This window comes from Sprattus sprattus, assembly GCF_963457725.1.
Source record: "Sprattus sprattus genome assembly, chromosome: 18".
NCBI lineage: Eukaryota > Metazoa > Chordata > Actinopteri > Clupeiformes > Clupeidae > Sprattus > Sprattus sprattus.
Genome location: NC_137916.1, coordinates 1758894 through 1783244, shown reverse-complemented (window position 1 = coordinate 1783244; position 24351 = coordinate 1758894). Strand labels below are relative to the sequence as shown.

At 41.8% G+C, this 24351-nt stretch overlaps 1 protein-coding gene across 1 annotated transcript in view; it reads left to right on the top strand.

Annotated features, from left to right (window-relative positions):
- LOC308378879 (alpha-parvin-like) overlaps positions 1-22097 on the top strand; it is a 28946-nt gene extending 6849 nt beyond the window's left edge. Inside the window, exons 2-13 of the mRNA XM_080855887.1 lie at positions 894-983; positions 8133-8203; positions 12910-13012; positions 13372-13512; positions 14130-14245; positions 15833-15891; positions 17154-17173; positions 19380-19441; positions 20542-20610; positions 20831-20932; positions 21372-21444; positions 21876-22097. Of these exons, the coding sequence (XP_080712013.1) occupies positions 894-983; positions 8133-8203; positions 12910-13012; positions 13372-13512; positions 14130-14245; positions 15833-15891; positions 17154-17173; positions 19380-19441; positions 20542-20610; positions 20831-20932; positions 21372-21444; positions 21876-21952 (983 nt within the window). The 3' untranslated portion in view covers positions 21953-22097. The remainder of the gene's footprint in view (positions 1-893; positions 984-8132; positions 8204-12909; positions 13013-13371; positions 13513-14129; positions 14246-15832; positions 15892-17153; positions 17174-19379; positions 19442-20541; positions 20611-20830; positions 20933-21371; positions 21445-21875) is intronic.
- The last annotated feature ends 2254 nt before the right edge of the window (positions 22098-24351 follow it).

The window sequence follows — 24351 nt, the reverse complement described above, 5'->3', positions numbered from 1 at the left end:
GCGGTTGAGCTCTTAAACATTGAGGTGTGAAGGCGAATCTTTTTGAAAATATAATGAAAGAAAAATATTGTTCTCCCAACCCTCTGTTGTCGTGCGAACACGGTCAATGAGTCCATGGAGAGCCGAAGGGATGCTTCCTGTTGTTAGTGCTTTTAAAGATGGTTGCTATGGTTAATGTGAGTCCTCAGGGATGCATGTGTGGTGTGGAATGTGTGTGTGTGTGTGTGTGTGTATGGGGGGGGGGGTTGTTGACCAAGAGACAGGATGAGGTGACGAATACTTGAGATCACTGTCTGACATTGAAATTTCTCTCTCTCCCCCTTTCTCTTTCTCTCCCTCCCCTACCTCTCTCCCTCTCTCTTTCTCTACCTTTCTCTTTATCCCCCTCTCTTTCTCTCTCTCTCCCTCTCTCCCTCTTGTAATGGTTTTCTCAATTCTCAGGAGGTATCGTATTTGAATAGAGTTTAATTTGTATACAGTAATGAAAGACCCTTTAAAGTGATTTGGTGTTACAACAGTGTGGTGTATGTGGGTGAAGATGACAAACAGTTTACACAGTTCTTGCTTGATCCCTTGACTACTCCCCCCCCCCCCCCCTTTGTGACAAATTGATCTTGTAGTGTCATGTATGTTTATTCTTTTGTTTTTGAAGACTGTAATAAAGGAGTTTTCAAAATGTAATTATCCCTCTCTCCCTCTCTCTCTCTCTGTGTCTCCCTCTCTGTGTGTCTCCCTGTCTCTCTCCCTCTCTCTCTCTCACACACTCCCTCTCTCTCTCTCTCACACACTCCCTCTCTCTCTCCTTCTCTCCTTCACCCTGTTTTTCTCTCTCCCTGTCTCTCTCGTTTTCTCTCTCTATCGTTCTCTCTCTATCTCTCTCTTTCTCCTTCCAGTGTCAGAGCTGCAAGAGGAGGGGATGAATGCCATAAATCTGCCACTAAGCCCCACCCCCTTTGAGCTGGACCCAGAAGATACCATGCTGGGTACACACACACACACACACACACACACACACACACACACACACACACACACACACACACACCAAGGTTATTATCGTTAACGAAAAAACGAAAACGAGGTGTGATTTTTTTTGTCGTCAACTAAAATAAAAATAAAAACGAGGCTTTATAAAAAAACGATAACTAACTGAAACTGTTTTGTGTCTTTACAAAACTAACTAAAATAAAATAGAATCACAGAGAAAATGTCCTTAGTTTTCGTTTTTGTCAATGTATTTCATACAAAGCCTAGTAGTCCATTTTCCGCTGTACCACTTTTAAACACGCCCCTCGCCTGCTATCATGCGGCAAAAGTCGTAAGAAAGCGAGAATCCTATTTGGCAGTGACGTGCGGTGTGGTTCGTGTCTGGTGAGGCACTGACTCCTTCAGAGTCAGATTTACAAACACATATCACCATGCAATTGGCAGCTTACACATTGACTACTGGTTGTTTTCCATATCAGTATTCTTTACACAAACATAGGTAAGGTACAAACAGTTGGCAGCTGCTAGCTTGTGATGAACTCGTGTGAATATGCACGTAGAATTTGAAATCTTTCATACACAGTAGCACAGACACCATGGGGGTTTCTTACTTTTCCCATAATCATTTGAAGGCGACTATAACATCAGCTAGATAACTAGCTAATTTCATGCAAATTAAACTCCTCCATTTAAATCATTTAGGTTATTATCGCCAAGTGTTTTTAGCTAGCTTATTAGCTAGCGCAGCAACTTCATAACCATAGCAACCAGGAAACACGACTTCAATAGCTGCAATTTAAGTTTATTTTCTCAAAATCAGCTCACCAATACAAAGCAGTCTTCGGGTCAGAGTGATCACAACCACTTGTGTGATGTAAAATGGCTTCACATAGACATTAACCCTCTATACCCCAATAGAATTCTAGAACACTGCAGCAAAATCCCACGAAAAACAGAGAATTCCTTCATTTTTTGTTATTCTGTAAACAAACCGTTACAGTAAGAAAACAAAAGAAAAATTACAATTACAAGTTTGTTTTGTTTGAAAGGGCATAAATTCTTTGTTAATATGATATCAAATATGTATTAGTGACTTCTACAAATATTAAAATACAAATCATTACATACACCCTAAAGTTCAAATTCATAAGTTTTGAACCTTACAGCAGATGTAGTTATTATATTTAATATATTCTTAATGTATTTAATTAGTATTTGTTATATATTCTGTAAATAAATGAATAAATATTAAAATAAATATTAAAATATTAACACTACTTAACCATACAGATTACCAACATTTTTGCTAATTTGGTGGAAAACACCTAACTCTATGCCTCTTCAAAAGCATCCTGGTGCAATATACTTGTGGAGGAGGTGAAGGTGTTTGTGAGGATAAACATCCTCATGGGTATCTGTGAGTGACCGCCGCGGCCAGCCCACGATAAGGGATGTGGACTTGGAGATGGTGGTAAAAGAATTGCCGTAGCAGTGGTTTACGTTTCAATGTAAACAATGTTTATTTTCTTTCCAGTTTTGGAATTTTTAGCAAAAACAATAATAAGTACAAACTAAATACTTCAGAGCAAAAACAATCTTCAATAGCAAATACAGCGTAACAGGGTTACCTTTGAGAACAACTCCTCACAACAGGAAAGCTGTCCTACTCCTTCAACCTCCTGAATGGCACTGAGCTAGCCTCTTAAGAAGGCCTATCTATTGCCACTAATTGGCCTAATAGGGCTGACCCATGACTATGGGGAATCATAGCACATCTTGCTCATTCTTAACAACACTAATTTAATACATGAAATGGTTATTAAATAACACAGGTATTGTTATTCTTGCAATCACCACTTAACCCACTAGTAAATAACCCTACAATGCACCGTAATTACGAACGTGAAATGTGAACACGACAAACACCCCTGTGACATAATGCCCCGCTCCCTCCACTGGTGACACAATGTAAAAGTGACATTCCAACGCGAGCGCGCTTTCGCGATGGGACCAGTATGTGCGTGAGCGTGAGAACAAGGAAGTGTGAGTACATGTTAACCAGTTTATGAATCTTATTGCAATGCACATGATACATTAATAAGATGGTGGGTAAACAGTATGTATATCAGTATAATTGAGCAACCGCAGGTGTATGCAAATATCATGTATGAATGTTGTATACAATTCACCAAATTCACGGTAAACACCCGACACCATTACAAACTCACACAGTGGAACAAACAAGCACAACAAACCCACAAAACACCCCACAACACTCTCAACAATGTTCATGGTTCACATATTATGTGAAGATGCTGTGTAATGGTGGCTGCGTGCGTGCGTGCATGCGTGTGTGTGAATGAATGAATGGAGTCACCGTCTCTTACTCCCGCATTTCGCGGTAAAACAGTGCGTAATGTTCGAGACAGTGAGAAGGGAAATGTTCAGCTTCTCACAGTATCCATCATATACCCTCTTTTCTTGACTACTGTTCATCTGATCCAGCCTTACAAGTGTCCTATGTGGCACACACCAATGCCATGAAATAAGTATGAGGAGTTATGCAGATACCTACCCTGTTCAAACCCAGGGATAGCAGACTCTGGTGACAAGCTTCAGAAAGTGAGACCATTACAGTTTTTTCCAATCATTTTCACACTTGGTTCAATACCATGTACTCTTTCTCAAAACACTTAACACATCCAGCAGTAGACTAACTAAATGGGATACTTTTCCATTGCTTAGATACAAAATGCAGTCAATGACTACTTCCAAAATTCATGGATACCTGTCAATGTTCACCACCAGCAAAATGCTGTGCAACTTCAGCATTTTTTTTTCAAGATATTTAGATACTCTGTTCAAAACAGTTAACTTTAGTTATTCACAATTTAGATCACTGTAGATGGAAAGATGCTGTATTTTCAGACCAATTCAATTATACACTTGACCTAAGACAGATTTTGTTTTTACATAAATGTATATATTTTACATGGATCTAATGTCAGACTACTGTAGACTACAGACTGTAATGTCAGACTACCTATACAAACACCACAACTTGTAAGCTGACAACTTTCCATCTTCAATTCTGTGAGAAACCTACTATGTCCTACTGAAGCTTCCTTATACTCATCAGGCCTCTCGCTGTTCCTCTCCCCCCATGTCCTCACTTCTCTTTGCTGCCACAGCACCCTCACTCACTTCTCTACCCTCAGATGAGGTGGAACAACTGACATCCTGACACATAAAAGAAAAAAAAACTATCCTATTATTGTAAGCCATCACAGTGGAAGTCATTATTGTTTCATCCATTTTTATGTCAATTGTTTTATGCCACAACATCAGCTCAATATCCCAGTGTGTACTACATACGGACAAGCTATATCACATCTACTATACATTTTAGTAGTAGTGATGTCCTAAACCTTGGTCCTGATTTCATTGTGATTAGCTTTTCTACAGCATAAAAGCTGTACACGCTTAAAATTTAACATCACAACTAGGGATGGGCATTCGATTAAATTGTCTTAATCGATCGTCGGGAGAATTAACGATCGATTTTCGATTAATCATTAAAAAATTATATAAAAAATGCACTATTTATAGGCTATATTAAAATGCAGTTTAATGGTTACACAAAACTATGCGCTGCTGTACTCTTAAGCAGCGGCGCCGACAGCTAGAAGCCAGTGCTCATAAACACAACTTACTCGGTTAGCCTACCTAACAATGAATTAGGCTAATTAACAAAGCTCCATTAAAACAACCAGTAACAGTATTATCGACAAGCCATACAATTCACCGGTAAAGAGAATATTAATAGTTAAGCCCTAAACCTACAAGTCCAGGTGCTTAGAATAACAGCTGATAGTAAACGTCAACTTTTAAGATGATTCTTGACCAGTGCCAATTTCAAGCTATGTCATTCCCCGGTTTTCTAACCAGAAACAATAACCCTGGAAGGTATTGAAAACTAGTAACTAACTGTTAAAGCACACGTTTTAGTTGTACTTATACACAGCTTTGCAGTGTTGTCAGTGAACTAAGTCATTTTTTTTAATCAAAATGGTCCCACGCTACACGCCGTGACCTCGTCATGTTTACTTTAGAAAGACACGGAAACTTGCAGGTAACTGAGTAGGCCTGTGGCGTTTTTTTCAAAACATTGCCCTTGTTTGGTAAAATTTGAATTGCTGCCACATAGCGAAATCCATTGCATTCCTTCAAGACTCACACTATGCAACAGAACGTGCATTAGTTTTATCGATGAAAAAATAATGTCATCGACGAAATTCTTAATGATCAATTAATCGATCGTCGATTAATTATGCCCATCCCTAATCACAACATATTACTAGTTGGCTGTCGAATAATCTGCTGAATACCATTTCAAAATCAGGTTTTCAATATTCAATGATGACCTTGCTATTGATTGTAGCTACTGTTGTTAGGCTACCATAAGCTTACAGCTCAAATCAAAGGAGGGATTTGAGATGAAGTTTTTTTTACTATACATGTTATTTATCTTAATCTGATCAGTTTAGTAAGTGATGAGGCTGGGTCAATAGCTGGCTATCAACCAACTCCAGACGAACTCCTCAGACTAACGTTACCTCAGTCCATGTAGATAGCTAGCAAGTTAGCTGGCAAACTGGTCATGGAAATTGCGATGACGATACAAATTGTAAGACATTTCTTCTGAAAACCAGAAAACGCAGCCGATTACCCACGTCGTTTATTTGTGCAAATAATAGCTCTCACCCACAGACGCGGGTGCTTCCTTCGTATGTTGCGAAACTCACGAATTGACCGCCATTTCCACAAGTGAGGTAACGTGAAAATGAGCTTTACTGAATGTCCCTCAAAGACCAATTATTAAATGTTACATATCTCTGCTAATAAAAGTGTCATTGGTTTACAATCTATTCAAACATCACTGATCTAGCTATGACTTTTGTCTATGTATACGATGAGTCTGGTGCTATTTGTAAACCAACACTTCTCAGTTACTGGCGAGTTAGCTAGTCAGAAATAAACAGGAGGATACTTATATTTCTATTTGAATACGGTTTTTAATTTTTGACTTCTCAAACAGGATCGTTACTGTTATACAAACGTGATTAGTCGTCGTCATTGGTGCACAAAAATACGGTATCATCCAGTGAGAACAGATGTAGACGTCTCTGATTTCTAGCCTTTACTCCAAGAGACACTGTAATCTTCAGGCGATCTGTCAGTAGCGAGGTTAAATTAGCAAATACTTAAAAAAAGCCAATGACCGCATATCCAGTTTCCGGTTTTTAAAATAAAAGTAAGATGTTAATCTATCCATTAGCGGGGTGTTTTTTCATATATTAATGTTGTAGTATTAACACTGTGTCTTTAAAAGTTACGGCCGTCGGCGGCCGCTATGGGAGAATAAAAGAAGGCCGTCGACGGCCCCTATGGGATCTAGAGGGTTAAACAATCCTAAGACAAATAATGGGAAATCAACGCAATGGCCTACTCTGATATCAATGTAATGTTAGCGAAAAAGGGGTGAGAAGCCTCCCCTTCCCCTGGCTAATATTTAGTCTCCGCTGTACGTCCAAAACCAAATCTATTCTTGAGGTTCCAAAAATGTTCAAAGCAATTTGGCTTTGAATGTGACTAGTCGATCGAATTTTCTTCTATCCCGTAGTTTCGTTTGAAGATTACCTTTTAGCTCCGGCATTGGTCTCCCATTATTAATCACTTCACATTTTGATTGTAAGTCCACATTTGAGAAATAACTTAGCTTAGCAATAGAATCTTCAATTTTCGCTAGAAGAAGAGAAACGGGAGAAAAGGCATATACCCGACCGGTGGGCTCCTACACGCCCATTTCAATGAGGTAGATGTACTGTTTTTTCACTGCGGTTTTATGTCAGATCAGCAAGACTGAATAGGTTCTACGCATGCGCTCAACCCAGTTTGTGATCGATTGCGCAATCTGAGTTGAGGCACAGCTCGTCGCCGCCTCGACGTCTCGCTGTTTCCTTACTCTTTGAACAGGACAAGCGCAAATTCAGCGATTTTGATTATAAAAATACTCGAAATGATTGGAATCATGCAGGAATTACATTTATAGCACAGATCAGTAGAAAAAATATTTAAATATGCCTGCCCCGCCCCCACTGACCGCACGTCCCATGTCATAGATGTCAATGTATTTCATACATAGCCTAAATCTATTTTAGTACACGCCCCTCGTCTTGAATCATGGCGGCCAAAGTCGGGAGACAGCAACAAAGTCCAATTTGGGATTACTGTGATTATGAATGTGTCGAAAATAAAAGCAAGTGCCTTGCAATGGAAAATGGAAAGATATGTAGAGTATTTATCAAGGGGAAAAATCCCACAAATCATGTGTGGCTCATGAATGGGTTTAATACATGCTGTTCACATGTGTCTTTAGTTTATTGGCTATTGCATCTTGTGTAGACTGTTAACATATTTGTACCAATATCTACATTTTATGTTCTGTTGTTGATAGTGTTGTGGCCAGTGGACATGTTCTGGTTAATGACACAAACACACTGACTGACACAAATTTCATAGTTGTCGTTTGTGGATGGCTGTCCATCTGTTCTAAATACATTTTTTTAAATGGTATGTTTTGTTGAGTTTTTATTACTTACAATTTATTATAGCTTGTATCTACAATTCATTTTGAGCAGAAAGACTGAAACTAAAACTGACTGAAACTAAAACTGACTGAAACTAAAACTGAAAAGACTGAAACTAAAGAAAGGAAAGACTGAAACTAAAACTGAAACTAATACAAACTAAACTCAAACTAAGCATTTTCAAAAAATTAAAAATAAACTAAACTAGCAAACCCGCTTTAAAAAATAATTTAAACTAAACTGAAATTGAAAACAAAAAGTCAAAACTAAATGAAAATAAAAACTAATGAAAAATTCAAAACTATAATGACCTTGACACACACGCACACACACGCACACACACACACATGCACACACACACGCACACACACACACACACACACACACACACACACACACACACACACACACAGACACAGACAGAGACAAACACACTCACACACACACACACACATACATGTGTAGTGATGCCCTGCTGTCTGCTGTCTGCTCCAGAGGAGAATGAGGTGCGCACCATGGTGGACCCCAACTCCAGAAGCGACCCCAAACTGCAGGAGCTCATGAAGGTGAAGTGGGTGTGTGAGTGGGTGTGTCTGCATCAAACACTGGGGATTAACATCATAGTATGCAGTTGTTTGACAAGTACTGTATCACATTTGATCATACAGTGACCAAATTAATTGGCTTCATGTAGATGTGTGTGTGTGTGCCTGTGTGTGTGTGTGTGTGGGTGTATGTGTGTCGATGTGTATGTGTGTCGGTGTGTGTGTGTGTGTGTGTGTGTGTGTGTGTGTGTGTGGGTGTGCGTGTGGATGGGTGGGTGTTTCTGTGTGTGGGCAGTGGCGGTTTTAGGCACGGGCCACGCGGGCGGTGGACCGGGGCGGCACTTTTTCAAGTCACGTGGGGGGGGCGGCACGACCAAGTAAATAAATAAATAATAATCTGGGCCGCGAAGCGGTTTTCTACTATCTTTCATATCACTGTGTGGGGAATTGGCGAATTGGCGCCCCCTGCGGCTGCAGGCGCTCCTGCTTGCGCCCCTGCTTGCTAAGAAGGTGCCATCTATGTGTGAAACCGGGGAAGGGGAGGGAGCGCGGGGGAAAAGTTCACCTCTGGGACTCCCAACTGGAACAGACAAGTGGGGGGACGGGGGGATCCACTGTAGGCTATAGAGCAATACTCTAATACAATTAGTGGGCGCAAGTCAGTCACACCTCGACTTTCTTGCAAAAAATGCACATTCATAATATTATAATTACAGGCCTATAATTCCTGCAGGTTTTTATTTTTTCTGAATTGTGTGAAATGGCTTATACAAATAGGTAATACTGAACGATTATGTGTCACCAAGGGCAAGGTGAATTGGTTTAGTCTTAACTTCTGTACGAGTGACAGTGTTGGGGGATAGAGAATTTGTTGATTTGTTGAATCAGGTGCCCAATTTCGAAAAAAAAAAAAAAAAAAGAAGAAGAGGAGAAACAAGCAAAACATAAAGGTATGCCACTTCTCTCTGTTTGATAACAGTATCCATGTAGTGATTTAGGGCTAATGTTAATTGGTGGTATAACTCTGCCTGCTATTCTTCTGCCTATGATTATACAACAATAAATCGGTTTTAACTCAACAAACACGAGATCTAATTTCGCGATAAGACACAAAACTGTTACACGTTCAGTTTTAGGTTCATCATTGACGTTGGACCATGTAATTAGCCAACGGAATGTTCATATCTTCTGTAGGCAGTTTCAAAGACGGAACATTTGCCATTTGCTTTCGTGACAAAGTATAGTTTACCAGTAATAAGTTGAAGTGTGGCATGCATAGAATTCTAGGCAGTAACCAATTAGCTGATTGTTCCTCCCTGAAAGAAGTTAATATAGCGTTTAATGACAGATATTTAGCATGTAGGCAGTAAGGGCATGTTTATTTCCATTGATTCCCTTAAGTGTATTATTTCAACTTCTTTGTAAAGGATTTGTGCAATTGTGCAAATTTTATCTTTCATTTATTTAGTTATAATATATATATAGGGGTGTAAAAAATAACCGATACTTATCGATATCCGTTTTTAGCATGTAAGATACGACTACATCGATGCGTGAAGTCCCGTATCGGTTTAAAAATATCATCAACCAGTCTTTGCCCGATTTAAAAGTTATGAATCGGTTCACAAGCGTTTGTCCCTCCGTTTTTTTTTAAACACAAAACACTCGCTGGCCTGTTGGATTTTTATCTCATTCAGAACAATAACAGCTTGTCATTGGCCAAAGCCCGCATACCATAAACCAATCAGGCTGTATTCTCACTATTGACGCCTGAGAGAACCTGGAGAGAATGAAAGATTACAACTCTCAACAATGCTATGCTAGCTACCCTATTCATTTTCAATGGCCGATGCTGTGCTAGCTACTTCAGTCAAGGAAGGTACATTGTTGTTGATTGCGTGTTTCTACAGACATCCTCGGATTTAAATAATTATAAAATAATAAATAGGAGAATATTTGTATCATTAACAATTATGTTTAACATTTATAGTCATGATTCCGAGACCGAGCCATCATGATGTCCTAACATAAATATAAGCACTGTATGAACAGTGCAAATGGCAGTGCAGACATCCCAAGTATCCCGGAAGGTCCGGGAGTCTCCCACATATTGATAACGACTCCCTGATGCCCGCAAATTACTTAAAATCTCTCGGAATCAAGAGCGAATGAAATAGCCTACACATTACACATGATAGGCATCTGCAATGCCCAAATAAAACTCACATTGTATGCTACACCAGAAGAGGCACAACAAAAGGGTCTTACCATTGAAGATATTTGTTTTTTCTTGTAAACTTGAAGTCCACGTATACAACGTAAGCACAGGATTTTTCAATATGTTGCGATCATTTTTCCAAATCTCCACTAAAAACCACTTGTTAGGTATGTCATCCATTCATATCGATGTGAATCAATCAATACTCATACAACTTTAACTGTGATGTGTTTTCCTTTCATTTCACAACAAATTATGTATTGTATAATTTACGATAGCAGTTGCCCCTTCGTAAACATTAGGCTACACATCGTATTGTCTCGTCACATGATCAAATAGAGATTTGACATTGATTGGACAACAACACAAAAATTACCCAGAAATCATCATTGAAAATCTGAATATGACGAAAATACCGGAGAAAATAAGAATGTATTCATTTAATTGAATCGTTTTTTAATAGTTTCTATAGTGTAAGATAAGCATATCATTTTGTTGTCGATTGCTACTGTTTCTCCCACAAAAAATACCCACCATGATAGAGATAAGTTTGCCCTTTCACGTGTATATATCACATTAGACAAAGTCAGATTGGTATGTGTCTGCTGTCACCTGCTGCATTAGAGCAGTGACAGCGGTAAATAAGCAACAGTTATGGTGGAGAAGCAAGGCCAACTAACGATTTCCATCGTCATGAAATAGCTTATCTTCGGCAGGTAAACCGCTACTCCGCCTGCTGTTGTGGCAGTGAATTGTTTTCAGCACCCACGGCCATTGGAGCACCATAACCGGGACACAAAAGCTAACTACTACGTACTATCCGGCCGCCTGCCCACCGCCCAACTATCCGACGCGGCCGTTTGAGTAGCTTAATGGCACCTTTAGAGACGTGTGTGTGTGACGAGGCAGTGTGCGTGTGTGCCTCAGTAGCATCCTGATTGGCCTGTTTCGGTAAGTCAACCAATCAATTTTCAGTGAGGGTGGGCTTTTATCTCCTCTTCCGAACCAAATTAATCAGTTCAGTGTATCTAGGAACAGGTCCACCATGGCAGAGGGAGAGTGCCCCCTAAAAAGAAAATATAAGACAATTTACAACAGACTATACAAAGGTGTACCCCTGTCTTATAAAAGTAAATCACAATGACCGTCTTGCACGCTGAACTATGTGTGATTTCAGCATTGCCCATGGTGGGTTAAATTACTGTAATAGACATGTTGAAGTTTCATTTCATGTGCATATTATTCATGCCAGCTAGTTGCCAGGGCTACATGAAAACAACAAGCTCCTTAGACTTGTTTAAAGAAAAGCAGTTTACATACATAGGAGAGTATTAGCAGCATATAATAAATAGTAAAAGTAATCTACATATTTAAACATAATTAACAAAGAATTGCATAGGACTATAGCCTATAGAATGATTCAATAATTGAACGGCATCAAATCGAATCGCATCGCATCGAATTGAATCATATCGTACTGAATCGTTTTTTATCAACATGCACCTTTTCTTGTATCGTATCGTGCCCATGTATTGAGATACGAATCGAATCGTTTTTGTCATGAGAGATTTACACCCCTAACATATATATATATATATATATATATAAAATAAAAATCGGGGGGGGGGGGTGCTCGGAGGGGGTCTCACCCGGGGCGTATTTCCATGTAGAACCGCCACTGTGTGTGGGTGTGTGTTAGGGGTGTGCCAAATAATCGTCATGACGATGCATCGCGATTCTAATTTTCACGATCTACTGCATCGATTGTTGACGCCAAGTATCGATTATTAAAAAAAAAAAAAAAAAATGAATAATTAAAATTGCATGAATGGTTGGCGAACATCAAGCATTTCCGGCCGCGCGATACTGCGACAAGTCATTCATAAACAAAACATGCAGTGTATCCAGTATTAAAAATATTTGTGTTAAGTAACCTCCAAAAGTCGTTTCAATAAATACAGCTATGTATGAATTGAGTTGCTTTGAGTTATCAATTGAACACACTATCCAGATCATACACAGCCAGTCAGCCACTGGTAATGGCTTAATTTTTTTCTTACAGTGTTCAGTGAAAATTCGCAATGCATCGCAATGCATTGCAATGCATTGCAATGCATTGCAATGCATTGCAATGCATCGCAATGCATCGCAATAATTCAAGTATCGCGATGCATCGTGATAGAATCGCATCGTGGCATGTGAATCGTGATACGAATCGAATCGTGACTTCTTTGGCAATGCCCACCCCTAGTGTGTGTGGGTGTGTCTGTGTCTGTGTGAAAGTGTGTGTGTATGTGTGTTTGTGTGTGTCTTTGTGCCCGTGCTCATGCTCATTGACACTGCAGTGTGTCCTCCATGGTTTGTTTGTTTGTTACTCAAAGATGTTAACGAGAATGAAAGGCATGTTGCATTTTGTGTCTCAATTCCGACTGATCAGACAAATGATTTATCGGTGTGTGTGTGTGTGTGTGTGTGTGTGTGTGTGTGTGTGTGTGTGTGTATGTGTCAGGTCCTCATTGACTGGATAAATGATGTGTTGGTGGGAGAGAGGATCATTGTGAAGGACCTGGCTGAGGACCTCTATGATGGACAGGTGCTCCAGAAGCTCTTCGGTAAGGATGTGTGTGTGTGTGTGTGTGTGTGTGCGTGTGCGTGTGTGTGCGTGTGTGCGTGTGTGCGTGCGTGCGTGCGTGCGTGCGTGCGTGCGTGCGTGCGTGCGTGCGTGCGTGCGTGCGTGCGTATGTTTGTGCATATCCAATGTGTGTATACATGTAGGTGTGTGTGTCCTGTAGAGAAGCTGGAGGGGGAGAATCTGTACTAGGCTGAAGTGTGTGTGTGTGTGTGTGTGTGTCTGTGTGTGTGTCTGTGTGTGTGTATACATGTAGGTGTGTGTGTCCTGTAGAGAAGCTGGAGGGGGAGAAGCTGTACTAGGCTGAAGTGTGTGTGTGTGTGTGTGTGTGTGTGTGTGTAGAGAAGCTGGAGGGGGAGAAGCTGAATGTGGCTGAAGTGACCCAGTCGGAGATCGCTCAGAAGCAGAAGCTGCAGACGGTTCTGGAGAAGATCAACGACACCCTCAAGCTCGCCTCACGCAACATCAAGTGGACCATTGACTGTGAGAGGGTTTTCACATCAGACTTTTCACACCAGAGCCTTCAAATTCACACCAGAGCTTTCACACCAGAGCTTTCAAATTCACAGCAGAGCTTTCACACCAGAGCCTTCAAATTCACAGCAGAGCTTTCACACCAGAGCCTTCACATTCACAGCAGAGCTTTCCCACCAGAGCCTTCAAATTCACAGCAGAGCTTTCACACCAGAGCCTTCAAATTCACAGCAGAGCTTTCCCACCAGAGCCTTCAAATTCACAGCAGAGCTTTCCCACCAGAGCCTTCAAATTCACAGCAGAGCTTTCACACCAGAGCCTTCAAATTCACAGCAGAGCTTTCACACCAGAGCCTTCAAATTCACACCAGAGCTTTCACACCAGAGCTTTTGGTGCAGACGGGAGTCCACTAAACCGTCACTAATCCACTAGTAGTTGGGACTGATCCTAATCCACTACAAGATGGGACTGATCCTAATCCACTAGGAGATGGGACTGATCCTAATCTACTGGTAGATGGGACTGATCCTAATCTACTGGTAGATGGGATTGATCCTAATCTACTGGTAGATGGAATTGATCCTAATCCACTGGACTGATGAATTCCCTCTCTGTTGCCCCTCTAGCCATCCATGCCAAAAGCATTGTTGCTATCCTGCACCTGTTGGTGGCGCTGTCTCAGCACTTCCGTGCCCCCATCCGTCTTCCGGAGCACGTCTCCATCCAGGTGGTTGTTGTCCAGGTAACTCAATGCAGCCCTCCCCATCAGTGCAGTTCCTTTACTTCCTCCCTCTCCATCAGTGCAGCTCCCTTAGTTCTTCCCTCTCATCAGTTCCTTTAGTTCCTCCCTGTCCATCAGCTCCTTTAGTTCCTCCCTCTCCATCAGTTCCTTTAGTTCAACCCTCTCCATCAGTTCCTTTAGTTTCTCCCTCTCCATCAGTTATTTTAGTTCCTCCCTCTCCACCAGTTCCTTTAATTCCTCCCTCTCCATCAGTTCCTTTAGTTCAACCCTCTCCATCAGCTCCCTTAGTTCCTCCCTCTCCATCAGTTCTTTTAGTTCCTCCCTCTCCACCAGTTCCTTTAATTCCTCCCTCTCCATCAGTGCAGTTCCTTCAGTTCAGAGGTCTCAAACTTCTGGGCCGCCAAGCGATTTCATCCGGCCCGCTGGCTTCTTAGGAAGTTGCAAAAATGGGCCACCCCATCTTTTACCACTGCCATTGGCAACGGGTTTTGTGCTTCTTATTAACATCTTTCATATCTTTTCACAAGTAGTCCAGTTATGGCAGCAAAATCAATCAAAATAGGTATTTTGGAGGAATGTCTTCTATCGTTTTGACAAGTAACCGAATAATAAGTAGGATAATGTATAGCCTGGCCGTCATTATCATAAAATAAATCTAGCTGTGTCAAAGGCAAAAGTTTCAGTGCGTATTCTGTGGCTCTGGATGATAAATGATAATGCTGATAATGTGTTAACAACCAGTTTGAGGTGACAGACGAATCACGCTGTTTAAAAACAATGCAAGGCCATAGCTAAAGATGTATTTAAGCAACTGTGTGACGCAATTGAGCATGCTGGTCTGTCATGGTGCACCATCAGTGATCAGCATATCATTACATTTGAGATCACTATAGATAGAAAGTATTTCGGCAGACAAATGAAATTATACACTTGAAATATATTTATTATAAATACTTTAATCAGTTTTCTGCTTTGTTTTGTTTGTTTGCAGCCTTGTAACCAACTATACAAAAGCGGTGCTGTACAGTATTTGCTTTGAAATCTATGAAGGAAAAATATAAATGTAGCTGTAAATGAAGACATTGTCCCACTATTACTGCTGTATATGTAAGTCATGGGCTATCAATGAGACAAAGTAATCAAAAAATGCAACACTAACCATTGTTCCACTGATCACACATGGTACATTTGCCAAACTCAAAAGTGGTATCTACAGTATTGTGATAGGCAACCCAAAAGATTAAAAAAATCTGGGCCACACTGACCTGACTAGACACTCATCGGCCCCCAAGTCATTTGAGTTTGAGACCCCTGCTTTACCTCCTCCGACTCCATCAGTTCAACTCCTTTAGTTCTTCCCTCTGCTAACCTAGGGGTGAATATCACACAAGGTGTGTGTGTGTGCCGGCTCAGGGATTGTGGGATCGGTTGATGTAGCTGTTTATATTTGGGTTCTAATATTGGCTAATATCAGGCGTTGATGTAGTTTTGTGTGTGTGTGTGTGTGTGTGTGTGTGTGTGTGTGTGTGTGTGTGTGTGTGTGTGTGTGTGTGTGTGTGTGTGTGTGTGTGTTTGGATTCTCCACAGAAACGAGAGGGGATTTTACAGTCCAGACAGGTCCAGGAGGAGATCACAGGGAACACAGAGTCAGTTTCTACACACACACACTAGAGATGCGCGGATGGGCTATTATTTCATCCGCAACCGCATCACAAAACACATGATCCGTCCGCTATCCATCCACACCAATTTTTTTGACCAATTTGACCAATTTTCAAAACCGCACCCGCCCGCCATCCGCCTGTTGTTTTTAGGTATAGGCGCTGTGACGCAAGGCTAGAAAGTTCTTGCCTGTTCTTGAAAGGAGACTGATCCAATGCCGCAAAGATATTTAAAGGATAAAGCCCCTAGTATGAAAGCCTATTGTTGTAGCCTATCCCCAGAATATTATCAGTGAAGTGACGTCTGTCTCCGATCGATGCACAGGGAGAAACTTTAAAATAACCAAGCACATCGGCAAACCTGACCTTACCATAGGCTAGTAGGCCTACACTTTTTTATCATTGTAATAAAACGCAATTTGGTACACCATTTTAATATGGTAATATAGCCTACTGTTTTTAGTTTAGAAGGAAACGCCGAGTCTATTAAGTCCGAAATTTCACCGCATTGTAGGCTTTATACTGTAACAACCCCAACACTTGCCTGCTTGCCTTGCAAATCAAAGTTTTCCGACTACTTTTCTTACCTTCTTTCTTAGCTGGTGAAGTTACTGAGCTAGAAGTTTAACTTGTTCATCTCGCGCTGCCAATGCCCAATGTCACTTCTGAGTCAAATCACTCCATCATCTCTTTGAAATTCCTTATTCCACGAGTGGTAGGCTACAATGACTGGCTGTTTTAAAATATAACTAATAGCCTAACGAAACAAAATAACCCAGGCAGCTTCATCTACGACACGTTAAGGCTTCTTCCAATACTGACAGCTGACTCATAGCTTGCAGGTTTGCGGCGTTGCAAAGAGACGCGACATGATAGGGATCATCACTTAATTTAATCTTTTTTGCTTCCTTTGTTTGCTTTGTATGCATACACGGAACAAGGCCAATTTACTGCCTGATGAAAATGTGATTATTTGAAAATGTGCTTGGATGTAGGTAACGATATTTAACAATGTGTATATATTTTGAATTTCGTTGGGTAAACCGCCACCCGCCCGAATTTAATTAAAATATATTTTTTTGTCACGTCACCCGCCCGATCCGCGGTTTAACCTCGGGTGCAACCGCCAACCGCGCATCTCTAACACACACACACACAAACAGACACACATGAACACACAAACACACACTCACATGTGGATGAACAATCATAAATCACAAATCATGTCTTTCCTCTTCTCCATGCAGGGCGATGTCAGGAAGGCATGGTGTGTATTTCAAACGCACTCTCACGCTACATCTGTGTTGGGTGGGAGTTAATGTTGTGTGTGTGTGTGTGTGTGTGTGTGAGAGAGAGAAAATGTTGTGTGTGTTGTGTTTTGTGCATGTGTGCGTGTGTATCAGTGGCGGCTGGTGGATTTTAAAGTGAGGGAGGAAGGACTGTGCGCCTGGTTGCCATTGGCCTGCTTATTCCGTTGGTGGCATAAGTATGTGAGATACAAGTTGTTTCAGGGTGTTTTTGTGGACTACAGTACTACAAAATAGCAGGCAGGGATATAATTGATACAAAGCCACCAGTGTGGCACCATTGTACTTAAAAAGCTGCTGGGCAGCATGTCTTTGGACTAGACAAGGCCAGATGGAAAGGATGCAAAGCCAATTAGTCAAATCAGGCCTACTCTTGATTTGAAAAACTACATTCTAAATGTTGGGCCTATCATTTGGCCTATTTTCCCCCTCAATTACTAAAGCTATTGGTTATTATTTGACTAATTCCATTTTCAGCTGCAATTGTTTTAAGAAAAATTAAGACACAAGACCAAAAGTGATGCCATTTAAAATGCTCTGAATCATTCACTAACATCCTTTCCACAATATTAAACAACAAGTTACAAAGGCAACAAGTAAGAGAACATTTTTTCAGAACTATTAACATGGGCTGTTAGCCTAACATTTTTTGTGGCAAATGTGGATGTTAATGGATGTTTCAGAATGTTGGTCAATGTGTAGGCTAATTAGAATAGATACGAAACACATCGCGTTCTGAAACATTAATTAACAATTTCCATTCAGAATGTCAGCTGAACGTGAACAGTCAGACTAACAATAGGCGTATGAACGATTTAAAAACAAAACGGAACAGCCGATTGTTTTTTTATGGTACCAGTGAGCTATAAGTATTTCGCATACCAGTTAGCATAAACGGCAGCGGTTTTACCATTGGGTTTAGTGACTTGGATTTTTGGAACAGGTTTCCCTGTTGTTTTGATACTTACCTTCTCTCTGTAATTCAATGAATGAAACGGTTTGTTCAATAAAACATGAACAATATCTTCGTTTTCCATTGCACATCCTCTTTATTTGCCATCTTTCTACAACAATCTTTAAGGGTGACGTGTTATCGATATCCTTCTGCAAAATAGTATTAATGTCTAATCCCCTCCCTCCAACGCCAAATCCGTTGTTTATTGGTTAAGCGATGTTGGCGCAGACTCAGACGCTAGGGAGGTCTTTCCTCCCCTGGGCAATGTAAGTGAATGAGCCCCACGAACCGCCAGTATCAGAGACAGATTACATTGATCTCAATGGGAGCCAAAGGGAGGACGTCCTCCGTGCAGTAATTTCTTGTTACGATAGGGGGTGCTAATTTTATTTTAACTCAGGGAAACAAATTATAATATGCATAGTATTAAAGGTGCATTATGCAACAATTATGCTTCAGGATTAGGGTTAGGATAAGCAGTTCAACCTTGAAATAACAGCTTTAAAAAAATTGGGGCGCTACAATGGCATTTAATATGGAGAATCGCGTAGGTGCCATTGGCATAGCAGGGTCGATAGGCATATAACTCCGTTCCGTAGTTTCGCCTGCCGCAGCCCGCCGACCTCACTTGTTTACCTTCTGCCGGTCTAGTAAGTAGCTTATTTGCCGTCTTGCTTAGTCTTGTGTTGCACTTGCTTGATGTTTGACTGTGTAAGGACAGTAGTTGAGTAACTAGTTTGTCATAATGTCAAAGTCAGCACATTTCAAGAGATTTCGTTAGTTTTAGCTGCTAGCATACCTTTAGCGAATAGCTATTGATCCTTATTGCACCTTTAAATACTGATATCAAACTGCATTTTTAAAGGAGTTTAGTCAGTTCAATTACAAAAATACATTTCTCAAAAAGTTTGGGGAGGTTCTTCCTCTGTTTCCTCAATGGAAGAACCTCCTCTGGTGTGTATGTGTGTAAGAGTAAATGTTGTGTGTGTGTGAGTGAGTAAATGTTGTGTGTATTGTGTGTATTGTGTGTGTGAGTAAATGTTGTGTGTGTCTGTGTGTATGTGAGTAAATGTGTTGTGCGTTTGTGTGTGTGAGTAAATGTTGTGTGTGTGTGTTTGAGTAAATGTTGTGTGTATGTGTGTTTTGATAACATTTTGTTTGTGTGTGTGTGTGTGTTTGAGTAAATGTGTGTGTGTGTGTTGTGTCCCCAGAGCGTGATGCCTTTGACACACTGTTTGATCACGCGCCAGACAAACTCAATGTTGTCAAAAAGGCAGGTGTCCCTTTGTCTCCCTCTCTCTCTCTCTCCCCCCCTATCCCTCTCTCCCTCTCTCTCTCTTTCCCTCTCTCTATCTTCCTCTCTTTCCCTCTCTCTCTCTCTCCCCGTCTCTCCCCTTCTCTCTCTCTCTTTCCCTCTCTCCCTCTCTCTCTTTCCCTCTCTCTATCTTCCTCTCTTTCACTCTCTCTCTCTCTCCCCTTCTCTCCCCTCTCTCCCCTTCTCTCCCTCTCTCTTTCCCTCTCTCCCCCACTCTCTCTACTTCTCTCCCTTTTTCTTTCCCTCTCTCTTTTTCTCTCTCTCTTCCTCTCTCTCTGCCTCTCTTTGCCTCTCCCTCTCTCTCTCTTCCTCTTTCTCTGCCTCTCTCTGCCTCTCCCTCTCTCTGTCTCCCTGTCTCTTTCTCCCCCCTCTCTCTATCTCCTTTCCTCTTGTGTTACCAAATGCAGTAGGCAGGTGTCCCTTTGTCTCCCTCTCTCTCTCTCCATCTCTCTCTCTCTCCCCCTTACTCCCTCTCTCTCTCTTCCCTCTCTCTCCTTCTCTCTCTCCTTCTCTCTCTCCTCCCTCTCTCCCTCCCTCCCTCTCTCACTCCCTCCCCCTCTCTCTCTTTCCCTCTATCTTCCTCTCTTTCCCTCTCTCTCTCTCTCCCCGTCTCTCCCCTCTCACCCCTTCTCTCTCTCTCTCTTTCCCTCTCTCCCCAACTCTCTCTACTTCTTTCCCTCTCTCTCTTTTTCTCTCTCTCTCCCTCTCTCTCTGCCTCTCTTTGCCTCTCCCCCTCTCTCTGTCTCCCTGTCTCTCTGTCCCCCCCTCTCTCTCTATCTCCCTCCCTATTGTGTTACCAATGCAGTAATTACATACAGAACAAGAAATCTCACTCTTTCTTTTATATTTACAGTCTATATTTATATATGTATGAACAGTATGTACTCCACTAATGGGGATATAACTATATATATACTGTAAATGTATGAATATAAAGAAATAATAAATACATAAATAATAGCATCTGTTCTCTCTCTGTCTCTCTCTCTCTGTATCTCTATATATCTCTGTCTGTATCTCTCTAATGTCTCTCTCTCTTGTGACTCGCTGTCTTTCAGACTCTGATCACTTTTGTCAACAAGCACCTGAACAAGCTGAACTTGGAGGTGGCTGAGCTGGAGACACAGGTTACACACACACACACACACACACACACACACACACACACACACACACACACACATACACACACGCACACACACACACAGCAACCACACACACAGTATTGGGCAAAACCATCCTCACATCACAGCCTGAAACCTTTGTACAAGATCCCTTTGAGTGAAGGTGTATGTGTGTGTGTGTGTGTGTGTGTGTGTGTGTGTGTGTGTGTGTGTGTGTGTATAGTTTGCTGATGGTGTGTATCTGGTGCTACTGATGGGGCTTCTTGAGGGGTACTTCATTCCCCTCTACAACTTCTTCCTGACACCGGAGAACTTTGACCACAAGGTTGGAGCACACACACACTCACACAGCACACACACTCACACAGCACACACTCACTCAGAGTACACACTCTATCACACACACACTCTCACACTGTACACACACTCACACAGAGTACACACCCTATCACACACACACTCTCACACAGCACACACTCTCACACAGAGTACACACTCTTTCACACACACACACACACTCTCACACAGCACACACACTCACACATCAGACACTCACTCAGAGTACAAACTCTGTCTCACCCACACACTCACACAGAGTACACACCCTATCACACACACACTCTCACACAGCACACACTCTCACACAGAGTACCCACTCTATCACACACACACACCATCCTCCTGTGCCATTAACTTTGACTACCCTTTAAATACTGTGTGTGTGTGTTTGTATGTGTGTGTGTGTGTGTGTGTATACTTTGCAGGTACACAACGTGTCCTTCTCTTTTGAGCTTATGCAGGACGGTGGTCTGGAGAGGCCTAAACCCCGCCCAGAAGGTCAGTATCCAGCCTAAAGACACAGACACACATACACACACACACACACACACACACACACACAAACACACACACACTCACATACACACTCACATACACACACAGACACACAGACACACACACACACACACACTCCTAGACACACACACACACACACACACACATACTAGCACACACACACATATATAAACACACTCACGTACACTAGCACACACACACACATCCAGACAGTCGTTTAGATATGTTAAGTGTGTTATTGACTGATAGCCCACCATAATTTTGTTTGCCTGTTTTGTGTGTCTGTGTGTGTGTGTGTGTGTCTGTGTCTGTGTCTGTGTCTGTGTCTGTGTCTGTGTGTGTGTGTGTGTGTGTGTGTGTGTGTGTGTGTGTGTGTGTGTGTGTGTGCGCGTGTGCGCGTGTGTGTGTTGCAGACATTGTAAACTGTGATCTAAAGTCTACTCTGAGGATCCTTTACAACCTCTTCACCAAATACCGAAGTGTGGAGTGAGCTGGACTCCTCACACACACACACACACACACAAACATACACACATACACACACGCTTAGTCGCTTCCCAGCATCAATCACCAGCCACCACCTGTACACACACATACACTAGCCCGTGCCTCACACACACACACACTTACTAACAACCCCCCCCCACACACACACACACACACACACACAAACACCCACACGAAGGGCCTGTTCTATAGCATCAACACATACACAGACTAAGTATTATTTAAAGCCGGCATGTGATCATTAAAGTGATAATTTCTTAAAGTGAACAAACTTCAGACAAACTTCATTTGAGTAGAATGTCTTTTCTCTGTCTCACCACACAGCAGCTTGTTGTGGAGTCAAATGGTTCACTCTTGTCTGTGTCACTTTGTTGTAATAAATATGATCATTCAATTGTACTCTGCTAGGCTGTTACCTCTCGTGCGTAGAAGTTACACAGGCTTTTATTTCTCTCATAGACACTCATAGGCTCCTAAAGACTCTTAGCCTGATGATGTCATACTCATAATTCTAATCAGAATATGAGTCTGATACTGCTCCATTGGGCTGTGATTATGGGGCGTGTTTCAACCAAACCAGGAAAAAAAATGCCTCTTCCCTCAATTGGATATACCTACAACTAATCAGAGCAATGTAGTATGTTCAAAAATGTAGACCATCGGGGCCAGCTGATGCTTTAAACTTTTACCGGATCCCGTAGGAAGGACGGCAAAAACATCTTTTCAATCGACAAATGCCTTGATTGCGTTTCTCTGTTCGTCTTTCAAAATGAATGTGCTGTCAACGTCTTCTAAAACAGACTTGAATTTCCAAATTTCAGCTCTCCAGCGGCAGCCATGTTTGTTGAAAACAAATTCAACTCAAGAGCTCTTTGGTGACGTAGTTGATTACGTTACGGTTGATCATCTGTCCATCATTGTATAAAGTCCGCCCTGACAATTTGATTGGTCCGGGAGATTTTTGACTTCTGATCATTTCTCCCCAAAGGAGCAGTGCCAGACCGAACTTCCAGACCTCAAATGTTGTGGGCGGGGCTAAGTTCGGTCTGGTATCCAGGCTAATAGACTCTCATAGACTCTCATAGACTCCTGCAGGTTCTCATATACTCCTTTACACACTCATAGACTCCTATACACTCTCATTGACTCCCATATGCTCCTATAGATCCTCATAGACTCCTATAGACTCCCATACACTGGCATAGACCCTCATAGGCTCCCATACACTCTCATATGTTCCCAAAGACTCTGGTCTGAGTTCTGTAACGGTAGGTACACAGGTGGAGAGAAAAAAGGGAGGAGTGAAAGGGGTGGCAGAGGGAGGAGATGCTGCTCAGCATCCGTGGATCCGGTCGCCATGGAATTCCGGAATGCTGATTGACTACGGTTGCTGTGGACACCGGAATGCTGATTGGCTGCAGTTGCTGGGGTCCCAGGAATGCTGATCACTGATTGGCTGCGGTTGCCGTGGACACTGGAATGCTGATGCTGGCTCTGTGAAAGAGTGACAGAGAGAAGAGGCAGACCGGTTGTCATGACGGCAATTTCAGAGATCAAAAAACGAGCACGAGTACCTGGTGAATGTCAGACAAGATCTAAGAGATGTGTATCATAAAGATAGGCCTGTGTGTTCGTGTGTGTGTGTGTGTGTGTGTGTGTGTGTGTGTGTGTGTGTGTGTGTTCGTGTGTGTGTGTTTGTGTGTGAGTGTTTGTGTGTGTGTGTGTGTGTGTGTGTGTGTGTGTGTGTGTGTGTGTGTGTGAGTGTTTGTGTGTGTGTGTGTGTGTGTGTGTGTGTGTGTGTGTGTGTGTGTTTTTGTGTGTGAGTGTGAATGTGTGCAAGGCCAGATTAAGAACACAAAGGGCCTTGGAGCTAAACATTAACAAAGACCTACTCAAAATGATTATTCAATACAACATATCTACCATCTAGGGAAGCATGATGACAACCTTAACACAACAAACTCTCTTGCTTAACAACTCATGACTACCTTAACAAAACACATGTCGCTTGCTTACACACTCATGAGTACCTTAACACACGCTCGCTTGCATACATACTCATGACTGCCTTAACACAAGACACTCTCGCTTGCATACACACTTGCATACACACTTGCATACATACAATGAAAATTTTAACACAACACATGCTTGCTTGCATTAAAACTTGATGCCTATAGCAGCATTTCATCACAGACCTTAATGATCCTGTTAATCTGACTTGAGTTCACTACCATGTTGATGTGCATGTAGGATTAATTAGTAAATAGTTTAAAGGTACAGTTGGCGATTTTTTTGTTGAGAAGAACACGCTGGATAGTCAGACAGTTGATGTGTTGAGACTGTTCTGACATAGTAAGGTTGCTACCTGATATCATAGTT